The sequence below is a fragment of the Botrytis fragariae genome, assembly GCF_013461495.1.
Source record: "Botrytis fragariae strain BVB16 chromosome Unknown tig00000045, whole genome shotgun sequence".
Classification (NCBI taxonomy): Eukaryota; Fungi; Ascomycota; class Leotiomycetes; order Helotiales; family Sclerotiniaceae; genus Botrytis; species Botrytis fragariae.
The window spans coordinates 784933-807805 of NW_023500991.1; the positions used below are offsets into that span (position 1 = coordinate 784933).

General features: G+C 42.6%; 7 protein-coding genes across 7 annotated transcripts; 4 read left to right on the forward strand and 3 right to left on the reverse strand.

The window, feature by feature from the left end:
- Positions 1-757: 757 nt before the first annotated feature.
- Positions 758-1689, forward strand: Bfra_003441oa (putative glycoprotein x protein; the record flags this gene model as incomplete). The annotated part of the gene is made up of 3 exons (XM_037333847.1): positions 758-803; positions 855-1289; positions 1343-1689. The coding sequence occupies 3 exons, from the start codon at positions 758-760 to the stop codon at positions 1687-1689; spliced, it is 828 nt and encodes a 275-aa protein (XP_037193934.1).
- Positions 1690-1763: 74 nt separating this feature from the next.
- Bfra_003442oa (putative cell surface gpi-anchored protein) lies at positions 1764-3346 on the reverse strand (the record flags this gene model as incomplete). The annotated part of the gene is made up of 2 exons (XM_037333848.1): positions 1764-2286; positions 2358-3346. The coding sequence occupies 2 exons, from the start codon at positions 3344-3346 to the stop codon at positions 1764-1766; spliced, it is 1512 nt and encodes a 503-aa protein (XP_037193935.1).
- Positions 3347-7396: 4050 nt separating this feature from the next.
- On the forward strand, positions 7397-8299 carry Bfra_003443 (putative gtp-binding protein; the record flags this gene model as incomplete). Its single annotated transcript, XM_037333849.1, has 1 exon — positions 7397-8299. The coding sequence occupies one exon, from the start codon at positions 7397-7399 to the stop codon at positions 8297-8299; it is 903 nt and encodes a 300-aa protein (XP_037193936.1).
- Positions 8300-11868: 3569 nt separating this feature from the next.
- Positions 11869-13519, forward strand: Bfra_003444ia (putative heterokaryon incompatibility protein het-6-like protein; the record flags this gene model as incomplete). Its single annotated transcript, XM_037333850.1, has 2 exons — positions 11869-12260; positions 12313-13519. 2 exons carry the CDS (start codon positions 11869-11871, stop codon positions 13517-13519), a joined length of 1599 nt encoding a protein of 532 aa, XP_037193937.1.
- A 747-nt stretch (positions 13520-14266) lies between these two features.
- Bfra_003445 (putative mitochondrial outer membrane protein) lies at positions 14267-15402 on the reverse strand (the record flags this gene model as incomplete). Its single annotated transcript, XM_037333851.1, has 3 exons — positions 14267-14692; positions 14749-14997; positions 15058-15402. 3 exons carry the CDS (start codon positions 15400-15402, stop codon positions 14267-14269), a joined length of 1020 nt encoding a protein of 339 aa, XP_037193938.1.
- Positions 15403-18027: 2625 nt separating this feature from the next.
- Positions 18028-18294, forward strand: Bfra_003446 (uncharacterized protein; the record flags this gene model as incomplete). The annotated part of the gene is made up of 1 exon (XM_037333852.1): positions 18028-18294. One exon carries the CDS (start codon positions 18028-18030, stop codon positions 18292-18294), a length of 267 nt encoding a protein of 88 aa, XP_037193939.1.
- Positions 18295-19401: 1107 nt separating this feature from the next.
- On the reverse strand, positions 19402-22113 carry Bfra_003447 (putative spry domain-containing protein; the record flags this gene model as incomplete). The annotated part of the gene is made up of 8 exons (XM_037333853.1): positions 19402-19571; positions 19663-20187; positions 20235-20388; positions 20440-20491; positions 20542-20582; positions 20737-20867; positions 20965-21188; positions 21242-22113. The coding sequence occupies 8 exons, from the start codon at positions 22111-22113 to the stop codon at positions 19402-19404; spliced, it is 2169 nt and encodes a 722-aa protein (XP_037193940.1).
- Between the last annotated feature and the right edge of the window lie 760 nt (positions 22114-22873).

Genomic DNA, 22873 nt, shown 5'->3' on the forward strand with positions numbered 1-22873 from the left:
TCTTACATTCAACATCCGATAGGATATTTGTGTTATTGAGATGCAGATTGAATAAGCTAGTTTCTGCGAGTGCATTGAATTGGACTGTAATTTGCAAGGCGCGAGAAGGTGGTTGATTGAGATGGCAAGTACAATCTACATTCGCATGAGGTCGTGCCTACATTTTGCTGTGAAGCAGCATGTATCAGGTGCTGATTTCTGAATGAGAATTTCTCACCTCAGCATCGACAAACCAAACTCTTTCTGTGATACATTCCCCTTGGGAATAGATATTTCCGGATTTACCCTTTTGCCCCCAATACAACAACAGCAACTCGGTCACCGAAGTGGGAATCTGCGGCTTTCAAGTCACACTAAACCAAGTCATCCTATAGGATTGACTCGACATTTTATTCACCATGTCCATCAGTATGCCTTGGTAGAGTCACAATAGATAAAGCACAATATCGCTGCAGCAGGCATTGGAAATAATAAATTGTGTTTTATTGCCACCAACCATATCACTCTTCCAAGCAGGTTAAATACTAAGAGCGCAGTCGGTATGAAATACTTGCTGATAAGCCTGTAAGCATGCTTTAGCTTTAATTGGTATAGCTTGTTCTCCAAAAGCAAACCAGGTGTATGAATATTGGATGTATCTGCGCCAGTGGTTGAGAATTCTCGGGGATTTTGGGGGCCATGGGGGGTGATAAAAAGGTAATCTTCTTCTGATAGTTCTTTTATTCTTTCTCGGGCTCGTCTTGAAAGACATTCAAAGATGAGTACTTCATCCGAAATCCCAGCTGTATGTTACAGTACTTGTAGTATGAGGCTTCTTTTCCTTGTAATCATTCAGAGCTGATTTACCTATTTAGACAATGCATACACCGAGTCGCAAAAGATTGGCAAGACACCAGCATTGTGCGCATCCGATTCACTCTTCGAGATCGATTACAGTTCTTGCCAGGCGTGCGTTGCAGAGAACAGTTCAGATCCAACTTCGACGACTGAAAATGTCTTGGTACCTCAATTTGGACAATTCCTCCAATATTGTGCGTCACTAAATGCATCCTCAACGGCGTCGAATGTAGGGACTACAGCAACCGGGACACCGCCGAGTGACGCCTCCTCAATACCTTCCTCGCTCCCATATTTCACGACTACTTTTTTGAGTTCTACCTCTACTCCCTCCGGGTCACCATATACAACCATCACAGCAATCAATACCCAAAGCATCCCATTATACAACGGAAGCACAATTACTGTCACTCTTTCAAATGTAATAACATTATGGAACCAACCAAGTTCCAGTAAGAGATTACTGATCTTTCGAGATGCGGTTTACTAATTGTATTCCGTTTAGCTTCGTCCCCTTCTCCACCAAATTCACAATCTAAATTGACACCTGGCCATGCGCAGTTTAACGGTGTAGTTGTTGGCTCCATCTTTGGTGGGCTGTCGATCATTGCCTTTGGTATGATCTATTGGAAGTTTTGGAGGCACCGGCATCTGCGAAAATCGAGAGTCAGAGCTGGAGCTGGTGATGATGACAGCCCCGAAAAAGCACAATTACATTCGGATTCTATCCCTACCAAGAACCTCGTAGAGATTGATGGATCATCGAAACGCCAAGTTGCCGAATTGCCAGCTATAGATTCTGTTGCAGAGATGCCAGGGAGCGTCAAGTACTCGCCGATGGAGGTTGAGTGACTTCGAGTGGTTCTGTAATAAATAATTGTTGGAGCCTATTGTAATACATAAGTTTATGGCGCATCAGTTTGCTCCTAGTCATTCAAAAATAGATTCTGAATTACCAAATAGCTCGTTTCCATCGACGTTGGATTTATGGGCAATGAGTCTAACTCGTGGTACTCCGTGGCCTCAAGCTCATAGATCTCTTGCCATGGGTCTGATAATTCAACCGGCCGTTCCACGGTCATGAGTTCGGGCATATTTTCAATATTGGTACGATGACTGGATAGAATATTGAATGACATCGGTTTTGTGGATTCGAAAACGAAAACAGATCTCATACAGTTTTTGACGGATATTATAATGCAGATAACTACCAGAATTCCAAATATTATGGAAGGTGCGACGAAGATAGACGAAGAGCCATGTTTCGAGCCAATGTTTTCCAAGACAGGTGCATATCTAGTCCTGGGGCTGAAATCAAGACATCCAAGACTTCCCCCAGGAGTATCGATGGATCCAAGCTCTGATGGTATGCGACTACAATTCCAAGTACCATTTTTCATCGCGCCAAGAAGCGAGGGAGACAAAATCTTCAAAGAAGGCAAAGGTATTCTGTTGAAATTAGTACAATGACGAGTATGTAGTTTCCCACAGGTAATACCAAGGGATCGATCAAAACATACTTTGTGAAAGTGCCATTCATCACAGCCAGTCGACCACGAATTTCCGCCAAACTCGTTAAATTGACATGCGTCAAGTCTTTGCTACCCGAGATCTCTAGATCTTTATCGACATGTATTAAGGCTGGCATAGAAATATTCTGCAAGTTTCTGTTTCCTGTGACTTTAAGCGATGAATTACCAATAGGTGTGTTGTTGCTGCTATAAAAACTTGCGCTATACTCCAATACTGCAACACGTTGCAGAAGTGGTAGAGATACTGACCGCAAATTGTCGTTGCCAGTAATTTCGAAATTTCCTTGGACATACTCAAGTTTCAGAGCCGAATATGACGAGAAGTGGTTAGATGCCAAAGTTAGCCTGCCACAAAACTCTACAGCTGGCATGTGCACCCCAGCAGCCCCGTAGATTTCCCCTGACAGAAAGCTTTTTGCAGAAGAGTAGACTTGCAATGAGAAGTCGGAGGGTGGAGCTTGAATATGAAAATGGCTTGTATTTGATAAATCAACCAGCTTGAGGCCTGGATTGCTAATTACTCGAAGAGAATTTACAGTGTCCATATTCGGCAGCAAACCTGACGCGAATTGTACATCATCGATATTAACGTGGCCCACCACAACCTTTTCTGAGAATCCGATCTTTAACGGAGAGGATATGTTTCTGAGGTCCAACGTGTGTATTGACTCCAGCCGAGGAAAACTCCACGAGTTCGGTATATCGACGTTAGCAATCGTCAAGTTGTTTGCTATAAACCGAAGCGTCGAAGAAGACACGCTCCGGAAAGGGGGCCCCCAAAATTGATATTCAATTGATCCAGCTACTTCAAGGCCTTCGAATGAAATATGTTCGTTTTTGTCGGTGTCGGCCACATATATTCGGCCAGGAAAGTATTTGCATGCCGAAACCATGGATGCTCCGGCTTGATCCTTGACGCCGAAAGAAAATCGAGAACATATGCTGCCCTCTTTAGGTTCTGTAAGACAAGTCACCATTTCAGTCAGCATGAACTGTGTAGTTTACTTGGAATTTACGTACGATAAAAATTCCACATATCGTGAGAGCTCTCTCAGAAAATGACCAAATGCAAGGAGAAATTAATTGACGCGAAACAATAATATCAAAAAAATGGCAATACTAATACCACAACTAAGTAATAGAAAACGACACCTATACTAAAAAATAATAGATATGGGCATTGCTGGTAGCTTACTTTGTTGGGGGCTAGTATTACTTACTATCTTTGCCGCAGTCATTTCAAACATACATTTCTAGGTGCAGAATTTTCATATAATTTTCCTATGGCTTAGCATATTAGGCTTACATGGAGATGGGCTTTGCCAACTACTTCAGTCTTCTCGCCTTCTATGATTACTGGCTTGTTTAGCAGTTCAACAGCTAATTGGCATTTTCATCAAGTCACAGAGTTTTTAGGGTTATCTATATGAAATGTTAGAACTTTCTTTTTGAAGTAAATTTGGGGTTGCTACCTTTAAAATATCCATCGATGCGACAATACACTTCTGAAGATCACGATGTAATATTGAGCAGCGCCAAGACACTGATGTAAATGAACCGAGGTAACCAAATGGAAAATGGCCCCTTGTGAAAGCTGCCTCTCTACGTAGAAAATGCCACCTCGCTCATGTTGACAAGCAAAAGGAGACCAAGAGATCGATAAAATGGATACACAGCGAGACTGCATGAGATTGATCGTCCTACATGCAGTCTCTGACTGGCATCGCTCATCAACTATCAACCATATACTAGAAGCTAGAAAGCGTCCGGTGTCTGAGACTGGGTAGTCACCGTCGAGTTACGTCGGGCTGTCAATGTAATTGGGATATTCTTGACATTATGGATGCCGAGCGAGAAGGTAACTGTGCTCGGCCGAAGAAAATTGAGAAATCATATTAGTCAAGTTGAATTTGATCGCGTTGTTATCAAAGGAACTACTACGCTTGAAAACAGGAGAACTGAAACCCCTTGAACTCAAGTCAATTGATAGAACTTCGAGGTACCAGACTCGGCATTGAATGTTCGATCATGAAAGTTGTGAAGCCGCTGATCGCGAGCGAAAGCCAATAGAACTTTATCTGGCAACATTGTATGAGTCTGAAACGGGCGACAAGAGGTTCATAAAGTTCTTTTCAATGGAAAAGAACTGTACAAATCAACAAGTACTTTGACACAAAAAGCATGTCTTCTTCGTAAAAGACTATATAAGGGTAAGTAATCATATCATCATGAAGACTACTCACACGTTGATAGAATTTTAGCCGTCACACAGCAGCCAACCAAAGTATGTGTCACGTAGATGCTGTAGCACATACACTGTATGAGAAACATAAGTAAATTAGAGAGTATGAATGAAAAAAGTGAAAGGGAGGCTCGGCCCACGCCGCTGCCATCAGGACCAGAATTTCCAAATTGTTATTACCCGTCAACCTTGTCCGTCAAACCCGCATACATCATCTGAGAATGTGACCAACAACGCCCTGCTTTGCAGCTTGCGCACCCACACCTCATATTTTCCTTGTAACTTGCGAACTTTTGCTACTTGAAGAAGCGGCTTGAAAGTTAAACACTTAAGACTAGGATTGACAGATTGCTAAGCTACCAATGCAGTACTATGAGCGAACATGCAGAATGCCCCTCCTATTGTGGAACTCAATTTTTTGAGCCGGATTTCGTTCCGGGAGTTGAGTCTCTGCGGGGCTCTATCTTTCCTCAAATACCCAATGGCTCCTTTATCGAGGCCAAGTATCCAATCACGTGAACTACACATGATGAATAGCAGCCAACGAGATTGGCTAGGCAATTACGTACAACATGCAAATGCATCTTGTACGCACAAAATCAAAAAGCCAGAACGGACTCTGAGTGGATCAATCATTGCTGCGAGTAATACTTTGTGATCCACTTGCACTTTATATACCCGCCGACACTAGGGCTGATATGGAGTGCTGAACGGGATGCATTATATCGTGACAGGATTAGTGTGCATGCATTTTGTTGGCTCGATGTCAAGATTGCTAAATAGAGAACGAAGGGTAGATTAACAAAAGCAAGCAAGCGGAGAAATAAATGATCGTAAATGCCTGTCTAAATGGGGCTTTTACATGGTAGTTCTGCCATGGGTGACGGAGGGTTGGAGGGGGACAAGACGATTGATTGGAACGATCGTCTGTGCGACGGCTGCAGATAGCACGGACGGTAAAATAGCTGGATGTAGGCAGAAAGGGTGAGAGAGGCACACAAGTAGCAACGGTAGGTGTGATAGAGCAAGGGTGATGTGCCGCCTTTGGAGAGAAAAATTAATCGGCCGGTGGTCGAGTCGTCGATGACTTGTGATTTACGGTGCTCAGTTGTAAATATTGATCGATAGAAGTGGAGAATATTTGCTAGTGAAGCCGTTAAAATTCTTAAATTTGTAGTCATACTTCGTATGAAGCCGAATTGGGAGATCGAATGCGAGAAGTCTTGAGCATGATTGTGCTCAAGTGGGCATTGACTAATATGTGACAAGGCTGATAGTCGGATATCTCAAGACGTAGTCTATTCACAAGCAAGTTTTGCAGAACTTGGATCTTCCACATGCCTTCTTACCTGTCACGACGCTGTGGCTAACTTGTACTTGCTTCATCATCCTTTCACCGATTCTTTATTCTGAGAACATTAGTTTGATGATTGATCAGATTTCTTCTGCAACTAATAATTCTTCCATTGCACTTGTGCGACCCCCTAAATATCGTACTGCTTTGCTGACTGCATCGAAGAATCATTTACTGAAGTAAATGCTTGTGATGGCTGAGGGCTAATAACAACCTGATGACTACTTATTCATCCGATATAGGAAAGAGATACGCAACTCGATATTATCCGTGTCAACACCTGCAGAATCATTCGACGCACTTGACTTACCTAGTTCATGTAAACATTAATGCCAGTCTCTAACTCGACTCTACTTTCCGTTCAACGACATTGAGTCGTCAACCATTTCTTGTTATGATCATGATGAGCTCTACTTCATTCTGTTCCCTTGCAATTGATCCACTCTTCGGCAAATTTTTGATAATGTACAGTAGAGTAGATCTTAAGAAACATATCCACTATTCATTATCGATAAAGTATCCATCCATCACAAGCATCACACTTCAAGGATCAAAAAGATGTTGTGATGGGAATTTCGTTATGATAGGGTGGATGTTTGCGTTTGTTCTCCCACCAGTACGACCCCAAATTAAGCGAAGAAATTTTGTTGGTCTTTCTCGACGTCTAAATGGTCACAAGTGGCAAGGATTTAGTCGCCAGAATACTATATTCGCACTAGCTCCCGTCCATTCAACATGTTCACCTTGCTTACGCGCCCAATGACTGCAGCTCACCTTGATCATCGAATCACCTTATTTTTCCTTGAGTTTTGTCAATTGGGTCGTATAATTCGTGGAGTCCGAATGTACGGTAATCTAACCGGACTGCATGCACATACGCCGAGCAACGAACGAACTAACTGACTTCCCTCATCAATGGCTGCAGCCTTCCCCTTGTCCAATATTGCACTTGGTCCTGCACTATTGCATGCGGACGGGATTTGCGGGATTCTAGGATTGTACCAATTCTGCGCCTTACCATGAGTAGTTCTATGGTGGGCCCATCCAATGATCAATTCCAATGGGTATGATGGATGTCTCTTCCTCTGCGACCATAAAGGGACGCTGTGCCCCTCTCAAAATATCTTCTTCTCCTCAGCAAGCAGTCAATTCATTCTCAAGAGCTAGTCTCCTCCATTTTCCGCCCTTTTTTGTTTTTCTTCATCTTTTTGTTTTTTTCCCCGTTCCCAAAGAGCTGTGCTCTGTAATATCTTACCAAAATCTTTACATTCTAATCATTCTATCAAGTTGCCGGTCAACTTTTTATTAATTTTTTATTCACAAATCCATACAATCCGAATTTAACCACCAAAGACTAGTCTCTTCTTGCTCGAATTAGCCAATTTCAGTACATTGAATTTTCATCTTAGTATTTCGCATCAATCGATCAAAATGGCAGCTATTCAATTATCATTCTCTCTCCGTGTTTCTTCCAGTGTTAAGACCGTTCATTTGCTTGGTAGCTGGGATAACTATGCTGGTCAACTTCCACTCGCTAAAGACAAGACTTCTTCAAAATCAGGTAGCTGGAAAGGTACTTTCAGATTCCAAGGCACCACTCTTCAACCTGGTCAAAGATATTGGTATTACTACATCATCGATGGATACCATGTCTCACACGACCCTGCCGTCTCATCAACTACCGAACCAACTACCGGTCGCGTCTTGAACATCCTCGATGTCCCAGTCGAAAAGTCCTCAAGCCGATCATCCAAGTCCAGTTCATCAAGCTCCAAGCATTCTTCCAGCTCATCATCTAAGCACTCTTCCAGCTCCAAGTCATCACACTCCTCGCATTCATCTTCCCGCAGAGAATCCCGCCGCGACTCACATCTCAGCGTTGACATTCCTAAAGGTCGACCGCTCTCCATCTCCCAAATCAAATCTCCTAAACCCATGTCTCCACACGCCACCAAGCACATCCTCGAAGCTGATTATGCTGCTGGTCCAACTGTCGATGAATTGACCGCACGCTTTGGTGCTGCCACCATGGATGAGTACGATTATGATTACGATCTTCCAGGCTCACCATCTTCATCCGTTGGCTCCACCATCTCCGACAACAGTGGCACAAGCTCGCCATCTTCAGCTTCGAGCATGAGCGATTATTCATCAGGTTCTAATGTATCATCCTGCACCTGTGAGAGATATGGAATTACGAGAAAGGGAGATAGAATCAAGTTGGATTGTGGAGGTTCTCGATGCGGATCCAGCGATTCAGAGTCCTGTAGCTCAGAGGATGAGGCTGATTACTCACGATCATCCCGCAGAAATGGAATCGTTGTCCGTCGATGAATGAACACCTAATGATCCTGGACTGGAAACCAAACACAACACTGAGACGCAAACACATGCCACAAAGATAGATGTGCCATTTTCGCACCTCGCTCAAATCTTCACCTCATTGCAAGTTTTCGCATTCAATTAAATCAAAAATCACGAAAAATATGCATGCATGCATACATCAAGTCAAGTCTGGTACTTGTCATGATGTATGTCCCACAGGAAACCGAATCCGCGGCGCAAAACGAAATCAGCGAGTCATTCGCCAATTTCATGTACACTTAACAAACGACAAGTTTTCATGGAACTATTACTGTACTTCTTCAATTTTTGGGAAGGAAAGAAAAGTTACCACATGAAGAGGAGGAAAAGGGGACGATAAATTGCCAGAAGGGGGGGCGGTGCAGGATAATGATAGACACATACTCTCATGATTGAATGAGATATGACAGGTCTTTTGTTGGTAATGAAACATGATGGTCATGATTCATGATGATGAGAAACATTGGCACGACAGATTGGATAATGATTATGTGTCAAGTCATGATAACGAGATGATAGATGGATGGGATAGAGGACAATTGAATCTGTTCCATACCATGCCTTTTTGATGCCTTTGATTTGTGTGATGTGATTGCAAGTTATTTTAATCTGTTGGTCGCCGTCCCTTGGCCTTTCCAGTGTTTCATGGCTCAATATTCTTTTGTCTGGTACGGTAATTCGCGGTAATTTTCAAGTGATCGTGCATTGTCAACTGTCCAATAGAAGTCCAATTCAAAGGTAAATTAAGTACTGACTATGCTCTCATCAATGCATAATTTCACAGGTAGTTTAATAACTTGATTAGACCTCAGGCTTTACCCCTTTTTCGTCATCTACCACCAGCCCTCGACCTCTTATGAAACTTCTTCAACCCCGGATTTGTCCATTAATAGTCTTTCTTTTTAGAAATACAAGGATAAGAACTTCCACGTACTGAATAATCCTACTTCGAAGTTGAATCATTCGCTAGCCAGAACTGTTACAGGTGGTGGATGTTGATTCAGCGGTAGACGTTCCACAAATTCATTTGTATTCGAATAATCCGCATCACTATATTTCATTACGAGCCCTTATTTCTCGTCTTGAGTACAAAAATTTATACATGTATCTAGGGCTTCGAGTCACCTTCGTTTCATGAATCAATGTTTCTCCACTGCCGTCCTCTGGGGTGACTTGAGCCAGAGCAATCCTGTCCTTGTCCAAACATCCATTTGGTGCCTCTCGCCCCTTTCTCCCACATCCAAAGCTAGTTTGACATTAGAAATTATGACCAAACTAGACCTATAAGATGGGAGAAGTGATATCCATTGAGTTTATCTCATAGTCAACAGTCTTTAATCATAATTTGTGACAGAAATCGTCTACTTCCTTCCTACCAGTTTGGAAAATTGATCCTTTACACCTACCAAGTGTTATTAATACCGATAGCTCATCAAAAGATCCCCCTTTGTATCAATAGCTCTCAAATATTACTTCTTCCTCAAGCATGGCCAGCCTTATTCACTGTCCTTATCTTCTTTCCTAGGATCCCCTTAGTAGCTCAATTTAGTCAAGTCATCCACAGACGCAGGTTCAATGCCTAGTTAAATTCACTTCATGATCTCCGGCCCGTGATGTTCTCATATATGCTGTCTGAATCAGCTTCTACATCACTTTCTCAGAGATCATCAGTACGATCTAGAACCCGGAGCAAGTTCTTTGGATTTGCTCGCGCAAAGCCCTATCCAGCTATTAGAAATAAAAAGTTGAGAACGACAAAGCTGAGACTCACCGTTTATTATGTCAGTCACAGTATTACCGTCTAATCCGATCCCTTCTCATATTATTATTGTCAAATTCTCCTTGTAAACTCGGTGTTGTCTATGCACGCAAAACGTCCAGTTTGAGCAAAACGGGGGGGCTAAATTTTAACAGTCATACCAATGCTATATTATCAGTACTTCTATCTATTCCGAGCTTTCCTGAGACTTCCTAGCATAAAGTCACAAGCCGAGAAGCACCAGACAAACTAAAGCACAGCCAAAAGTTTCTTCTTCTGTATCTTTACAACTAAACTGCTAGCTTGGAGTCAACGATTATGTACTCGCAGGATTGAGGTGAACAACAGAAGTTAGGAATTGTATCAGTAAGACGAGGTCAGGAACTATGAGAATGATTCAGAGGAATTTTTCACCCTTTGGTAGTTCTCTCTGCTTTCCCGCATTTGATTCGCACTCATCAAGTTTCCGTTGCTACAATCAAAAGAAGGTTGACACTCGAAGATGAGATTCTTGATGCTGAGGTATAAACTGATGCCTAGTGTTTCTACCTTCTCACAAGCTCCTTCGGAAGGATCCTTGAACTTCAACTATTGAACGTGGAAATTGCTCTGCCAAGTTGATACAGCCAGTCATGAGCAATAGTGATGAAGTAGAGACCGTATGTATCTAGCTGAAAGCTTGTGAGACTTCGGGAACTACTTGAATCTTATCTCAATATATCTAAATACCCAACTCCTACTCGAGTCACTACTATCAGATCTTCAATATAATTCCATTACCAAGTCAACTCGGACCTTTCAGCTCATCTGGGCTATTTCTTCCTAGCTCGACCAACTACTCGTAGAAGATCGGATAGCACATCGGATCGTTTCTCATGTGCTATAACATTTAAACTCAGCCTACAAAAATCCTGTCGGTCTCACTGCCAATGTAAGATTACGGCCCTGCTAACTAAATGCTTCTAAACCAAAACCTATCAAAGTGCCACTGAGAAGAAGTACATCGATCAAATAGCCAGACAGCAAGCTGATGTTCAACTCTAAAGTTCCATCCAACTTACTTAAGAATGCTGTCAACAACTAATCAACAAACAAGTAATCTTAGATTAGTGGTGCTTAACCCCATCCGGAGATGAAAAATGAAGATATACTTATCCCCTCAACAATTCCAATCTTACTAATCTCAGTACGATAATTCGTCTCACCGATAACTAGACACCAGCTGGATCATGAATTTTCTGACTCATTAATGTTCTAAATTCTCATTTTGTAGGCTTATACTAATAACTGCCATCAGCAGTCAGCACTGAATGCTGACTGATAGATCTTTTTGGCAGAAACTTTGGCCATGAGTAAGTGCTGTCGCCGCCGAGGAAGCGAGGATGAAGTAAAAGACGAGAATATTATGTGTGCGCCGAGAACTACACAGCCAGCCATTGTGTAGTCTTTGGACGATATGTGAACTGATGCTGTGTAAAATGCGACTTTTGCAGAATTTGTGACTACTTGCCAAGACAGAAACTCTACAAACTAAACCCAACTTCATGAATTGGATTACAGGTAAGATTCGAGTTGACATGTGGCAGGTACGAGAATGATCCCAGGTCACTGATGCTGTGAGTGTGGTAAACGAGGCTATTCCCAGCTGTGTATTAGTATATAATCCCTTATCTATCCCTTCGATCAAAACTACTGAACTCAAAAAATATTTACTCTACAGCTCGAATCATTATACATACTTCCTATCATCAAGTAGACGCCCAGAATATCAAGAATCAGGATGGGCCAAGATAATAGAGATCAGCAAATTCCTCCGAACGATCCAAAGACCCCTCGATGGCTCCTTGATCTTCATGACTGGAAGCTCAAGAGATACGTTGATATCGCCAGTACAATTGAAACAGAAGGCTATGGTATCGTTTCCTATACCTGGGGTTATATCGCAGACCTCAAAAAACCACAGCCAGATGATAAACTGCCAGGCGGCCTTCTTTGGGACGTGCCAACTACTTCTGCATTCAGTCTCGATCCAGCGAGAGAGGTTATGGCAAAAATCGGCACTCGTTATGTTTGGTGGGATTGGATGTGTGTTCCACAGGAGACTTTGAATGGTCGTCGAACTATCACTGATAGCCTGAGAAGTGCAGGGCACGAAGAAATCGGGAAGCAATTGTGTGTTCGCTTATTCCCAATTTTACTGAATTATAACTAAGCAATTCATTAGGAATATCTACCGCAATGCTAAGAAAAGCATCGTGTGGCTTCATTCAACAGACTGGAGTTTGCAAAGCCCATTGAAAACGCTACTTCTAGCTGGATCGAAAGACAATGGAGCGCTACCAACCGAGCCCAAAGCATATTTTGATAAAGTTGTGCAACTGCTCACTGAATCCAGGAAATTGGAACGATGGTTCGTCTCGGGTTGGACGCTCCAAGAAGGTGTTCTACTCCCCGAAACTATCCTAATCGATGGCGCTAGCAATGCTCTTCAACATGATACATTCATGCACAATGGAGGACACGCTTCGGTAATCGACTTGACGGCCAGAGTTACTAAACTCGCTGTCGAGGTAGCCCAATCCTTCTTGCTGCAAGCCAATGGAAAAGAACCCCAAAATCAGGTCGGCATGTTGATTGATGAATCGGCTCACAGGGCGGATGAATTTCGACAAATCCTTCGAGCTCTGGTCACCTCTGGCCTCGTCGCGTACAGTAAGGCTTCTCCGCTGTATATACTCAGTGGCAAGCAGAGCCGCAAATTCGGCATGGAGCAGGATTCTTGCTGGGCATTGATTGGTGCAATGGAGCTTGAGGGCGTTACTGTCAACTACAACCTCCCCATGGATGAAATCAAGATGATGTTTCTCAGAGCATTATTTAAGAAATATCAATGGTCAATGCTTTTGCTGCCTCAGCCTTTGTTATCTGTGAACGAAGGGCAGTCGGCGAGCAATTTTAAATGGGTCAATATTGTGGATGGCCTCTTGATTCCAGTTGGAGTGTTTGTAGATTCACAAATAGGCTTAGCATCCAAGAGTATGCTACCAAGCATTGCACTTGACAACGCAATGACGGTGACTGTTCAGCCACCAAAAACAAGCCAAACATTCACCTTGTGGAAGAATTTGGATATCAAATGGTATCTACATTACGTCCAGACAGAAGCAGGAGTTGAGATTCGTTCACTAGCATCAAAGACAAGCCCCACACCGCGTATCTCTGACGCGGTCTTCCTGAAGCTGGAGGATCTCGGCAAGAACGACAAGGCTGCTGCTGAATCTACCGGTATGAGATGTGCTGCTATTATGGAGTTTGGGACATCACAAGTCAAAGAGTCTGCCGGCGTATTCGGCGGAATCGTGGATCTTTGGTTTGTAGGAGGAAGCAAAGTTGAGGTTCCAAGTTTGAAGCTCCATTCGTCGGCACACTGAAACGAAACCACCAAGACTGGTGGGTCAACGTTTAGAGTTTAAGATCAAGCTAGGTCGGGAGATTTCATTCAAGAGGTTTTGTTGATTAGAGAGTGTTTTTTGGTCAAATTATGTTGAATCTTTATCGCTGCTTTTCGAATTTTGAGTAGAAGAATACAATTGCGGCATATATTATCAAGGATGTGAGTGATGGATCGCCTTGTGTCATTCACATGAATATCATCAGATACTTTAGCAACCTCTCAACTTTCGAAATTCATAGCATACTTCCTAAATAATCCTGGACTCCAAGCCATTGAATCCCAAAAGCAAAACTCATTGTAATTCCACATCATCAGTGATTATATCTCTCGTAATAAACACAAGCGCCGATAAACCCACTCGGGTATATGCATCCATATCACCGTATTCACGCAGAAGCTGCAAGCAAAACGCGAAGTAAAAGAGAAGCAAAAAGATTTCAAAAAAGTAGCATAGACTTTGTGAGAGGTGAGGGGTGGAGTGATCCTTCCGACCCAGTTAAATTTCTCTGGATTGAATATAGTTTTCCTTGAATCGCGATGCTACTATGCATGGGGAATTCGTTTATTTCTTTCCCCTACCATCCCATGATTCCCTGGATCTGTACTTTGTTGGTGATCATGATATTCATGATATTCTTCGGTGTCATCAGATCTCCCATTATAGTGTTAACACCTATTTTCCCCTTCACCCATCTTGTATTTCTAGTACATCTCTCCCCTCCTTTCATACCAGTACACCATCTCCCTCCCCCCAGCACCTCCTAAATACCCTGTCTCTATGCCTCTCAAGATTTCTCCACCTGCCCACTCCCTCCGCCAACCTCTTATCACCCTTTCCCCACCCCAACCCCTCATCACCCAATAACCACGTATAAGCGAAAACGCTCGCATCAAAAAGGCCCGGCGCATCCCCAGCAAACCATTTCTCATCCCCAAGTAACAAACTGAGTGCTTCCCATGCTCTGTCCGCCTCCCTATAAATCATATCCTCGTTGATAATCTCCGCGCTCTTGCGCAACTCCGATTCGGCTGCGGAGCGCAGTTGATGGGCTGTATAGAGGCGGACTGGAAGAGAGGAGGAGGCCGGGTTTATGTAGAGAGGAGCGGCTATTGCGTGGAAATTCGAGGGGGTTAGATAAAGAGTGTGTAGCTTGAAGAAGTTAGTTGGGTCGTCAAGTCTAATGTTGGGGGAGTAAAGTGACGTACCCAAGCATTTCGTATATTATGATCTATTAAAGCTTGATAAGCTTCCAATTTTCTACTCTTCGGTTCAGAGACTTTTTTCCCTTGTTCCTTTGCATATTTCACCAGTCCATTGCTTGGTATCGGAAGGTAGTCATCTTGTGAGGAATCCGATTTGATGCCTGGTAAGAGGAAAGGTAGGACACCAGTAGGTGAAGCATGATTATTTGAAGAGACAATGTTATGATTAACTCCTGCGAGATTTAAGAACGTCTGTCCATGCCGTCAGCCTCGTTATATTGCTTGCTTCAATCTCTAGATAGGTAGACATACCTGCCATTTCAAACATCCTGGATTAAAACTTGGTCTGCCTCCATTCTCTTCGTCGCCCTCTCTACAGAAGATATATAAACTGGGCAATCTAGCATCTCTATCACTTCTTCTACCCTTTGCCCCAGGACTCCTTTGTGGTAGTTCGTTTGCTGGATATGTAACAACAGGAACTTTATCAAACAATTTCTTAACCGGTCTAGGTATACTGAATAAATCCTTCACGGCATTTGTCTGTCGAGTGAAATTGGATTGATTGTATGTGGTATCTTTCTGAGTAGTCGAGCCATCTTTTCTCTCATTCTGCTTCGGCCTCGTAGACGAGGTTGATTCATTTGAAGGAGGCATAGCTTCCCTTGCCAATCTCGAATGGTTTAGATAGAGCGGACCAGGGTAACATCGAATCAGAACAATAATGATCGAGTTCAGTTAAATCCGTAACAAACCCGTGACTATGACTAGGTACCTTGGTAGTTTCGGCGCGTCTGCCGATAGTTTCCTTTTCTCTGATGGGACCAAAATTAAAATGATGAGGCTGTCCGCTGGCCTCACCGCACCGACTCAATTAATTTCATTTGTTTAATTTTTTTTCAATTTTTTTCTGGATAGCAAATTTCAATGCGAAAAAAGGGCCGAGGAACGGCAAGAACGGAGGATGGGATAAGATAAGGCACCTTTGCATTTCGAATTAGATTTAGAGGTCCATACAAGTTACAAGTTACAACTCTCCCTAGTCCTGGTGAGTGTGAGCTGTTAGTACCAGCTACGACACGATACGTATATTTACCGGAATGTACACACAAATGCCGAAGTATCTCCCGTTTTTAATTGATGGAAAAAATGGATTTATCCGTGAGATGTGTGGTGCCAGATTGGTTATGGTATCTAGGTTCTAGGTACCTAATGAGTGGATTGAGGGATTGAGCAGTTGAGCGATTGAGAAATCAGAATTGAAAAGACGTCGTCGTGAAGAATATCGAGAGTTATCGGGTATGAAAGCTACACAGTACTTGGTGTGGTCCCATATTACCACCGAAATAGCAACCTCCATACATATATAAAATGCATCTCTGGCGTGAGAATGATGGAATGATATTGGATGGGATGAACTGCCTTGAAATCTTTTTAAAGATCTTGGATGCATGAACCTACAAGGTATGAAAAAGAACCCCCGAATCATAAGAAATGGGTCTTGGGCTCAGGTACGATGCGTACAGAATGCATGCAGGATAAGCGTGCTAGTATGTCAGTGTGAAGGAGATATATCGTCACATCCAACAAGGTCATTTTTCACATGAGAGCAAGTGAGAAAGATAGGGAAGGAAGATGAATATATATATATATATATACAAAAGGGGGCAACAATTGACTAGCCGAGCCCTTTTCGAAAAGTGGTTATTCTCATACTCTCATACTCTCATATCCTCACACTCTCACACTCTCTCATACATATAAACACATTTAACCTCTTATCCGACCTCGCAACATGGAAATCGTTATACCTCGGATGAAAAGAAAAGAAACGTATGATCCGTTTCGCTTCCACAGCGATAAGGCTCTTAGTGACTCTCACTCACGGCGGGACGAGATATTAACCCGAAAGAAAATGCTTACGAAGTGGCTAACTTACGACTAACTCGATAGTGATATGGGGAAATACTAAAAATGGATTAGTTCTTCGATAAATTGGTACGAGTACCTTGCAATTGCGGAGAAAACAAAGCGGTCTTTTCTCTTTGCCCATGTCATAAATTGAGTTAGCAACATATGTACCTAGTAGGTAGCCGATAACAAATACTTTGGTAAAAATCAAATGAAAAACGGTTGTGAGATATTTGGAGATAATAACCAATTAGATTTGCATTTACCCTCATAGAGAGGATACTTATGAGACAATAATCGATAACCCTGAAGTATCCCCATACAAAATCGTAACTCGGATGATGATGCTCCTTCGCTTTCGCGGTCTAATTGTCAAAAATATGTTTACCGAAAGGAATCCCTTCTGAATCATTGAGACCCTTGAGAATATCATATTCAACCCACTTCCAAACCTTGCTTGTCTTGTTGAACCCTTTCAATCCGAAATTGTAAATAAAGAAAAGAATCTCGTCACTTGGTCATCTTGATTCAAATACTTGACAATTCCTTCTTGTCCTCAAAGGAAGTCACTTGAAACAAAGGACCTGGCTCAAATCATCATCACCCATATCTCGACCGACCTCTTTCAAGAACCACTTTCCCACGTCTTCTCCAACATCCAGAAATCTACCGAGCACTTAAAAAGCACTCCGTGTCCGCTTCACGTTACTATTGCCATCCCACCTCGAATCCAGGTTACCTTCCTACCAATCTTGTACTCACCCAGCCATTCTACCCCTCATCTCCATCCCTTTAGTTCACGTTGACATCTTTGTTTCTGAATATACTCTCACACTATTTCTTTCCAAATTGACACTTGACACATCCTCTCGTCCATCATCATATCGCAGGCCACCAATCCGGTATCAATCTACGTACTTCGAGTCAAGCTTTCTTCGGAGTCTCTTTTCCAAGTCCCAAAACAAGACCGATCGTCATATACGATCAAACCATCTTCGATTCCCACAATAAGTCCGGGGTTTGAGTTTAAGATTGCCCAGTCTAAATTCCGCAGGAGAACCACTTGAAGAATTTTGAGTCTTAGTTCGACCGAGGTATACGCATTTTGGGAGTTACAAAAAATACAAGAGCAAAGAGCGAGAAAAGCGAGCTGGGATTCATACGTTACGTCGTTCAGTTCATACAAGATACTCGGATACCGATTTATATATATATATATATATATATATTTCTCCTACCGAAAAAATTAGAGAAAGTTCTTCATATTCAAAATCTGCATATTCAACCCCGCTCTTCGTTCCAAACACAACAAAGAAAAATACACTTTTCTATCTACCTGCAAGCAACCTTAATTCCCCAAAGAACGCAAAAATGAACGCCCCTCTCACATCACCAACCCGCACCACCTCCACGTCAACTTACTTCCAGTCATTCCCAACCGGCCCCTCGAAATCTTCCTCCTCCTCCTCTAGCGGCCCAACATCCGCTCCTCAACCCTCCGCACCCCAAGCGCCCCAGCGCTCCTCAAGTCAAGACGAAACCTCCCCTTTTCTCAAAGATTTCAACCTCGTCGCCGAAGCAGCCAAGCGTGCACAAATGGCCTGTCTAATGCGAGATATGGAGGGCTGCGGCCTGTAGACACTAAGAATATGGAGAATTGCGGTATTGATGAGCGTGCGAAGATGATGGTATACGATGGGTAGCACACCTATCCATTTATGCGAATCTTCACCGATCAATCGTTCAGAAACCGAGAGTTGAATAACTCGCACTACGAACACAAGAGGAACAGGAGAGTAAGAGAAGAAAGGAAAAGAAAAGAAAAGAAGCGCTGGGTAAACGCCATTCTATTATCTAGATACCTTTCCCAGTACACAAACCACACATCTCGCTTCCCTTCACCAAACCCCTTCATCTACATCTATACTCTCCTCTCACGATTTCGAAACCTCAGCACACATCACATCACTCCATCCACTCCACCAACCAATCACCACTCCCCGAAATCAAAATAACGAAACCACGAGTTCAAGACAGGCGGCAACGGCGGCGGCGTTTTGGCATTCGGCATCTAGGATATAGCATTTAGCATACCAGGACCAGACATGATGTTTTTTTGGCGTTTCCATTCCATTCCTTTTCCTTTCAATTTTTTTATTATAGCAAGCATCGATTGATTGATTACTTAATCCAAACCAATCAAGTTATTTTTTCACCTCGAAATTGATAGCCAGTTGGTTACCTAGTCACTTTACCATTTATTGTTATTAGACAAAAGGAGAGGAAAGGAGAGGAGAGATGGGATTTTGGAGAAATTGAATGGGAATCAGGATCACACACACATATATATTATATCTTTTATATACTGTTATCTCAAAGTTACGAACATATCATGTAACATAATACCATCCCCATTAGAAAGCATACCAAAAATCACAATGTGCCTATCATACCATGAACCCAAAAACCTCACCAAAGATAATAAGAAAAGCGCATTCACACCACAGTCACACGCTTATATATTTGAATAGATATATCTTCGTTTTGCAGCCGGGTATGACTTCATTAAATATAGTATACCATTCCATGTTGCTAATCATTAATCATTCATTTACCCACTCCAACCTTCATTGCTCACTGGGATCTTCAATCTCCAATCCTTTCCCTTATCCCTAACCCATACGAGAATACTCTGCTCGAATTCTTTCCCGAAACCTTCAGGATTTTTTTTACAAGCATTTCCCATTAACCCTGACTATGATTTCTACTTGCGCCATCATTCCTCGTCGGTCTCGTATAATTATCAATATTAACAAAAGCCCCCGGCCCGCCCGATTCTCGAAGGTCTTCTAAAAGTACCGTTGTTTGTTGGTAGACACGTTCAAGGGCCGCTGAAGATGATTTGCCAAGGGAGACTTTTGTCTATGTTAGCAATCAAGTACACAAACAGAAAAGCGAGCGCTAGTGATTCTTCAAGCTAGAATGAAAGTAAAATAGACGACTTACGAAGAATAGCAGAGTTCAATTCCTCTGCTACAGCAACCCTTCCGCTCGGATCCAAGAGATGAGAGACGCTTTTCTCATTGATAGGATCTTTGTATGCAATTAACGAGAAAGCATCTTCCAAAGCTTTGCTAACCTCTCTTCTTGGATCGTCCTTGAATTCTGCTTGAAGGACCTGTCCATATAACAATGTATCTGATAGCAAATTCTGATAATCGGTTTCAAAAGTATCACCGCCGTCCGTTTCCATTCTATCCCAATTGTTGGCCTGGGGTTGATGTTCATCCAGTTCCATATCGTGATTTATAATATCATCATACCAATCCCCGTTATGCGCCGAATTCTTCTTCGACACGTTGGTAGAATTAGAGTTATGCATTTCTGCCATCTGTCGAACCATTTCGATGAACTTGCGACATCTTAATCGAAAATAAACATGTTCGTTGTCTTTCAGAACTTGAGGATAATATGCGTTAGTATGTTTGAGGGCCTGCTCAACATCCCCTTCTAATATTGCTGTGCGTATGCCTATATTAAATTAGTATCGATATCTGGCATTAGTCTGGAATACTCACGTTGCCTATGGCTAGCATCTTGATCATCTTTGATATCGAATCCTGGTATGGTAACATTAGGATCCATGTTCAAAGCCTCTTTTTCAGAGTGAACTTCATTCGCAAATTCTCTTGCCGTTTCGACATAGCCATCATGTGTTAGAAATTGTAGAACCTATCCGGAATCAGTCATTAGATGGTGGAACGTCTTGAGAGTAAGTCATACCAAAGATTGGATCAATTCCGTTTCATTTAGTGGCGGTTGAAGTTTTGTAGTACTAAGAGACTGTTTAGCATCCCAACAAGCTACAAGATCGAATTGAAGTACCTGGTGGAAGCGATCTCATTCTTAATTCGACATTCTTCGTGCTGTAAAAGTGTTAGGTCACAATTTCTGACTGTGAGCTGTCTCTCCAATCGTTTGGTGCACGACTGGTCTGAAATAAATGATGCATAGCAGACAAGGGTTCTTAGGATGCTCGGAGCTAAAGACATAATGTCATTATGAAATATTTTCACTTACCAAGACCATTTCATCTATGTTGTAGACGAACGGACTTTGCCCGAAATTTACTCTAATATGCTCGCCGGGTTTCTTCATGCCAACAGATGGAAAAAGCTCGCCCCTTCCAGTTACATCTCGGAATGCGATACCTTGAATGATGATATTAACAGGTATTTCAAGAAAACAGAACAGAAACAATGGAATAAAACCGAGTTGTAGCATGAGGAACAGTTTACAAATACTAACCTAAATGATCTCCATTCTTTGTGAAGAAGGCAGCACCAGTTGAAAAGTTGACTCCGCAACCTATTACATCTTCTGTAGAAAATGATGGACCGTAAGCTTTTCCAATACTTGCACCAGCATACCCATGACCATCATCACCGTGGTATGCCCAAGAATCAGGTTCCCATCCCGGTAATCTTGATAAGGGTATTTTTTTGGTAGAAAATCCAATACCAATGGAGCTACTAAGGTGAGCGTTAGTGAGGCTTCAACCATGCGAATCAATTGAAAATCATACTCTTCTCGCTTCCGCGATAAAACTGTTACCTCGAAGTAATAAATTCCACACTGGGGAGGCATGGGGTGATCGGATCTGATGGCAGATGCCTCATTATCTCGATCGTTCATGGATTTCGGACCCGTCAGTTTCACTTCAAAGCCATCACTTGTGACTTCCAATGCTCCAAATTTGTCTGTTGTGCTCCATTTACCTGGCAATGGGGATAAGGTTTCATCTTCGACGAGGGGAGTTTTTTCGACGAGGTCATAGGGTCTACCTCGATGCGAAGGGACCATTTTTGCATGTAGATTAACACTGCTGGCACTAGTTGAAAGAGAATTTGGTTGTGATGATGGGGCTGACCCATCTCTATGCGCCAGGACCTTTGCCTTGTGCGCTTCCTCTAACTTTTGCACATATTTCGATCCCCTCAGATACGAGGGCACAAAGAAATGGTCCGCATTCCCACCAAGTCCACCGTACCCATGCCCATTCGGGAGTGAAGAAAACTCATTTGCGAGTGAACCAAAAGCGCTTGAGAAGCTTGGCAGTTGTCCTCCTCTACCCCATGATCCTGATCGTCCTTGATTGACCCCGCCATTACCATTCTCCTCATCAAACCCGGCGAATGCCCCATATCCGTATCGCCCATTATAATTTGGATCGTAGTAGATAGAATCATGTTGTTGATTTAACATGTGTGTGTTCGAATTTAGGAGATTTGCGAAATGGCCAGGTCTTGAAGGTTGTCCATATTGTTGAGAGTTCCCGACAGCTATGCCAGATACAACAGAGGCATATGAAGATCTTCGAGGCATGAAACCGGGAGCTCCAGTAGGCATGCCGGAGTCTGGAACCCCCGGTGAGCCCGAAGGATATGAGTTTGTCATTTCGAAAGTATGTAGACAGTAGTTGGATTGAGAGAAGAGATTCGTTGTCGCTTGTGAGTATTTAAAAGTCGAGAGGTTTGTTTGTGTATGGAGGTTGTTTTGTATTGTTTTGTTCCTTGAGCTTGAGGTTGCAAGGCGCAGAGGTTGTGTTTATTACCTATTTGCAGCTCTCAATTCAGTAGTGAATGACGGATTGGACCAAGGTGGAGACGAAGTGTGATGTACCAGTAGTAGTTGGATTGTTTCATGACTAGCGAAATCTCATTAAGTGTTAATGTGGTTGAGTTCAGAATTCATATTAGAATCATATTTCTGAATGTTCAATTTCTTGTAAAGCTTCAGTTTGTGGTTTGTACGAATGATAAGTTGTTATCGAATCCTTAATACATCAATGTACGGTAGCTGGGTAGGCTGGTAGGTAGGTTCCTCGAATGTTGCCATTTGCGGATTTCATCATACGTGAGCTAATCCCGTTATGGTTCGATCCCCGATGACCGGGGGTGTGATGGAGAAATCATCATGAGGAGGAACATCTATCACGATTCACGAACTTCACTGATTTCTATCATTTGCTGCTTATGAACAAATTCACCATAATTCGAGTAACACTTATTATGATGGGATGATATGAGCGGTATAATAATCAGGTCGGTAGGTAGGGAGGTAATTAACTCATCTATCAATCTAGCTACCTACATACACACACAAGCTGAACGATATCCTCTCAAAGTGTTCAATATACTTTCTGAAATCACTCCTT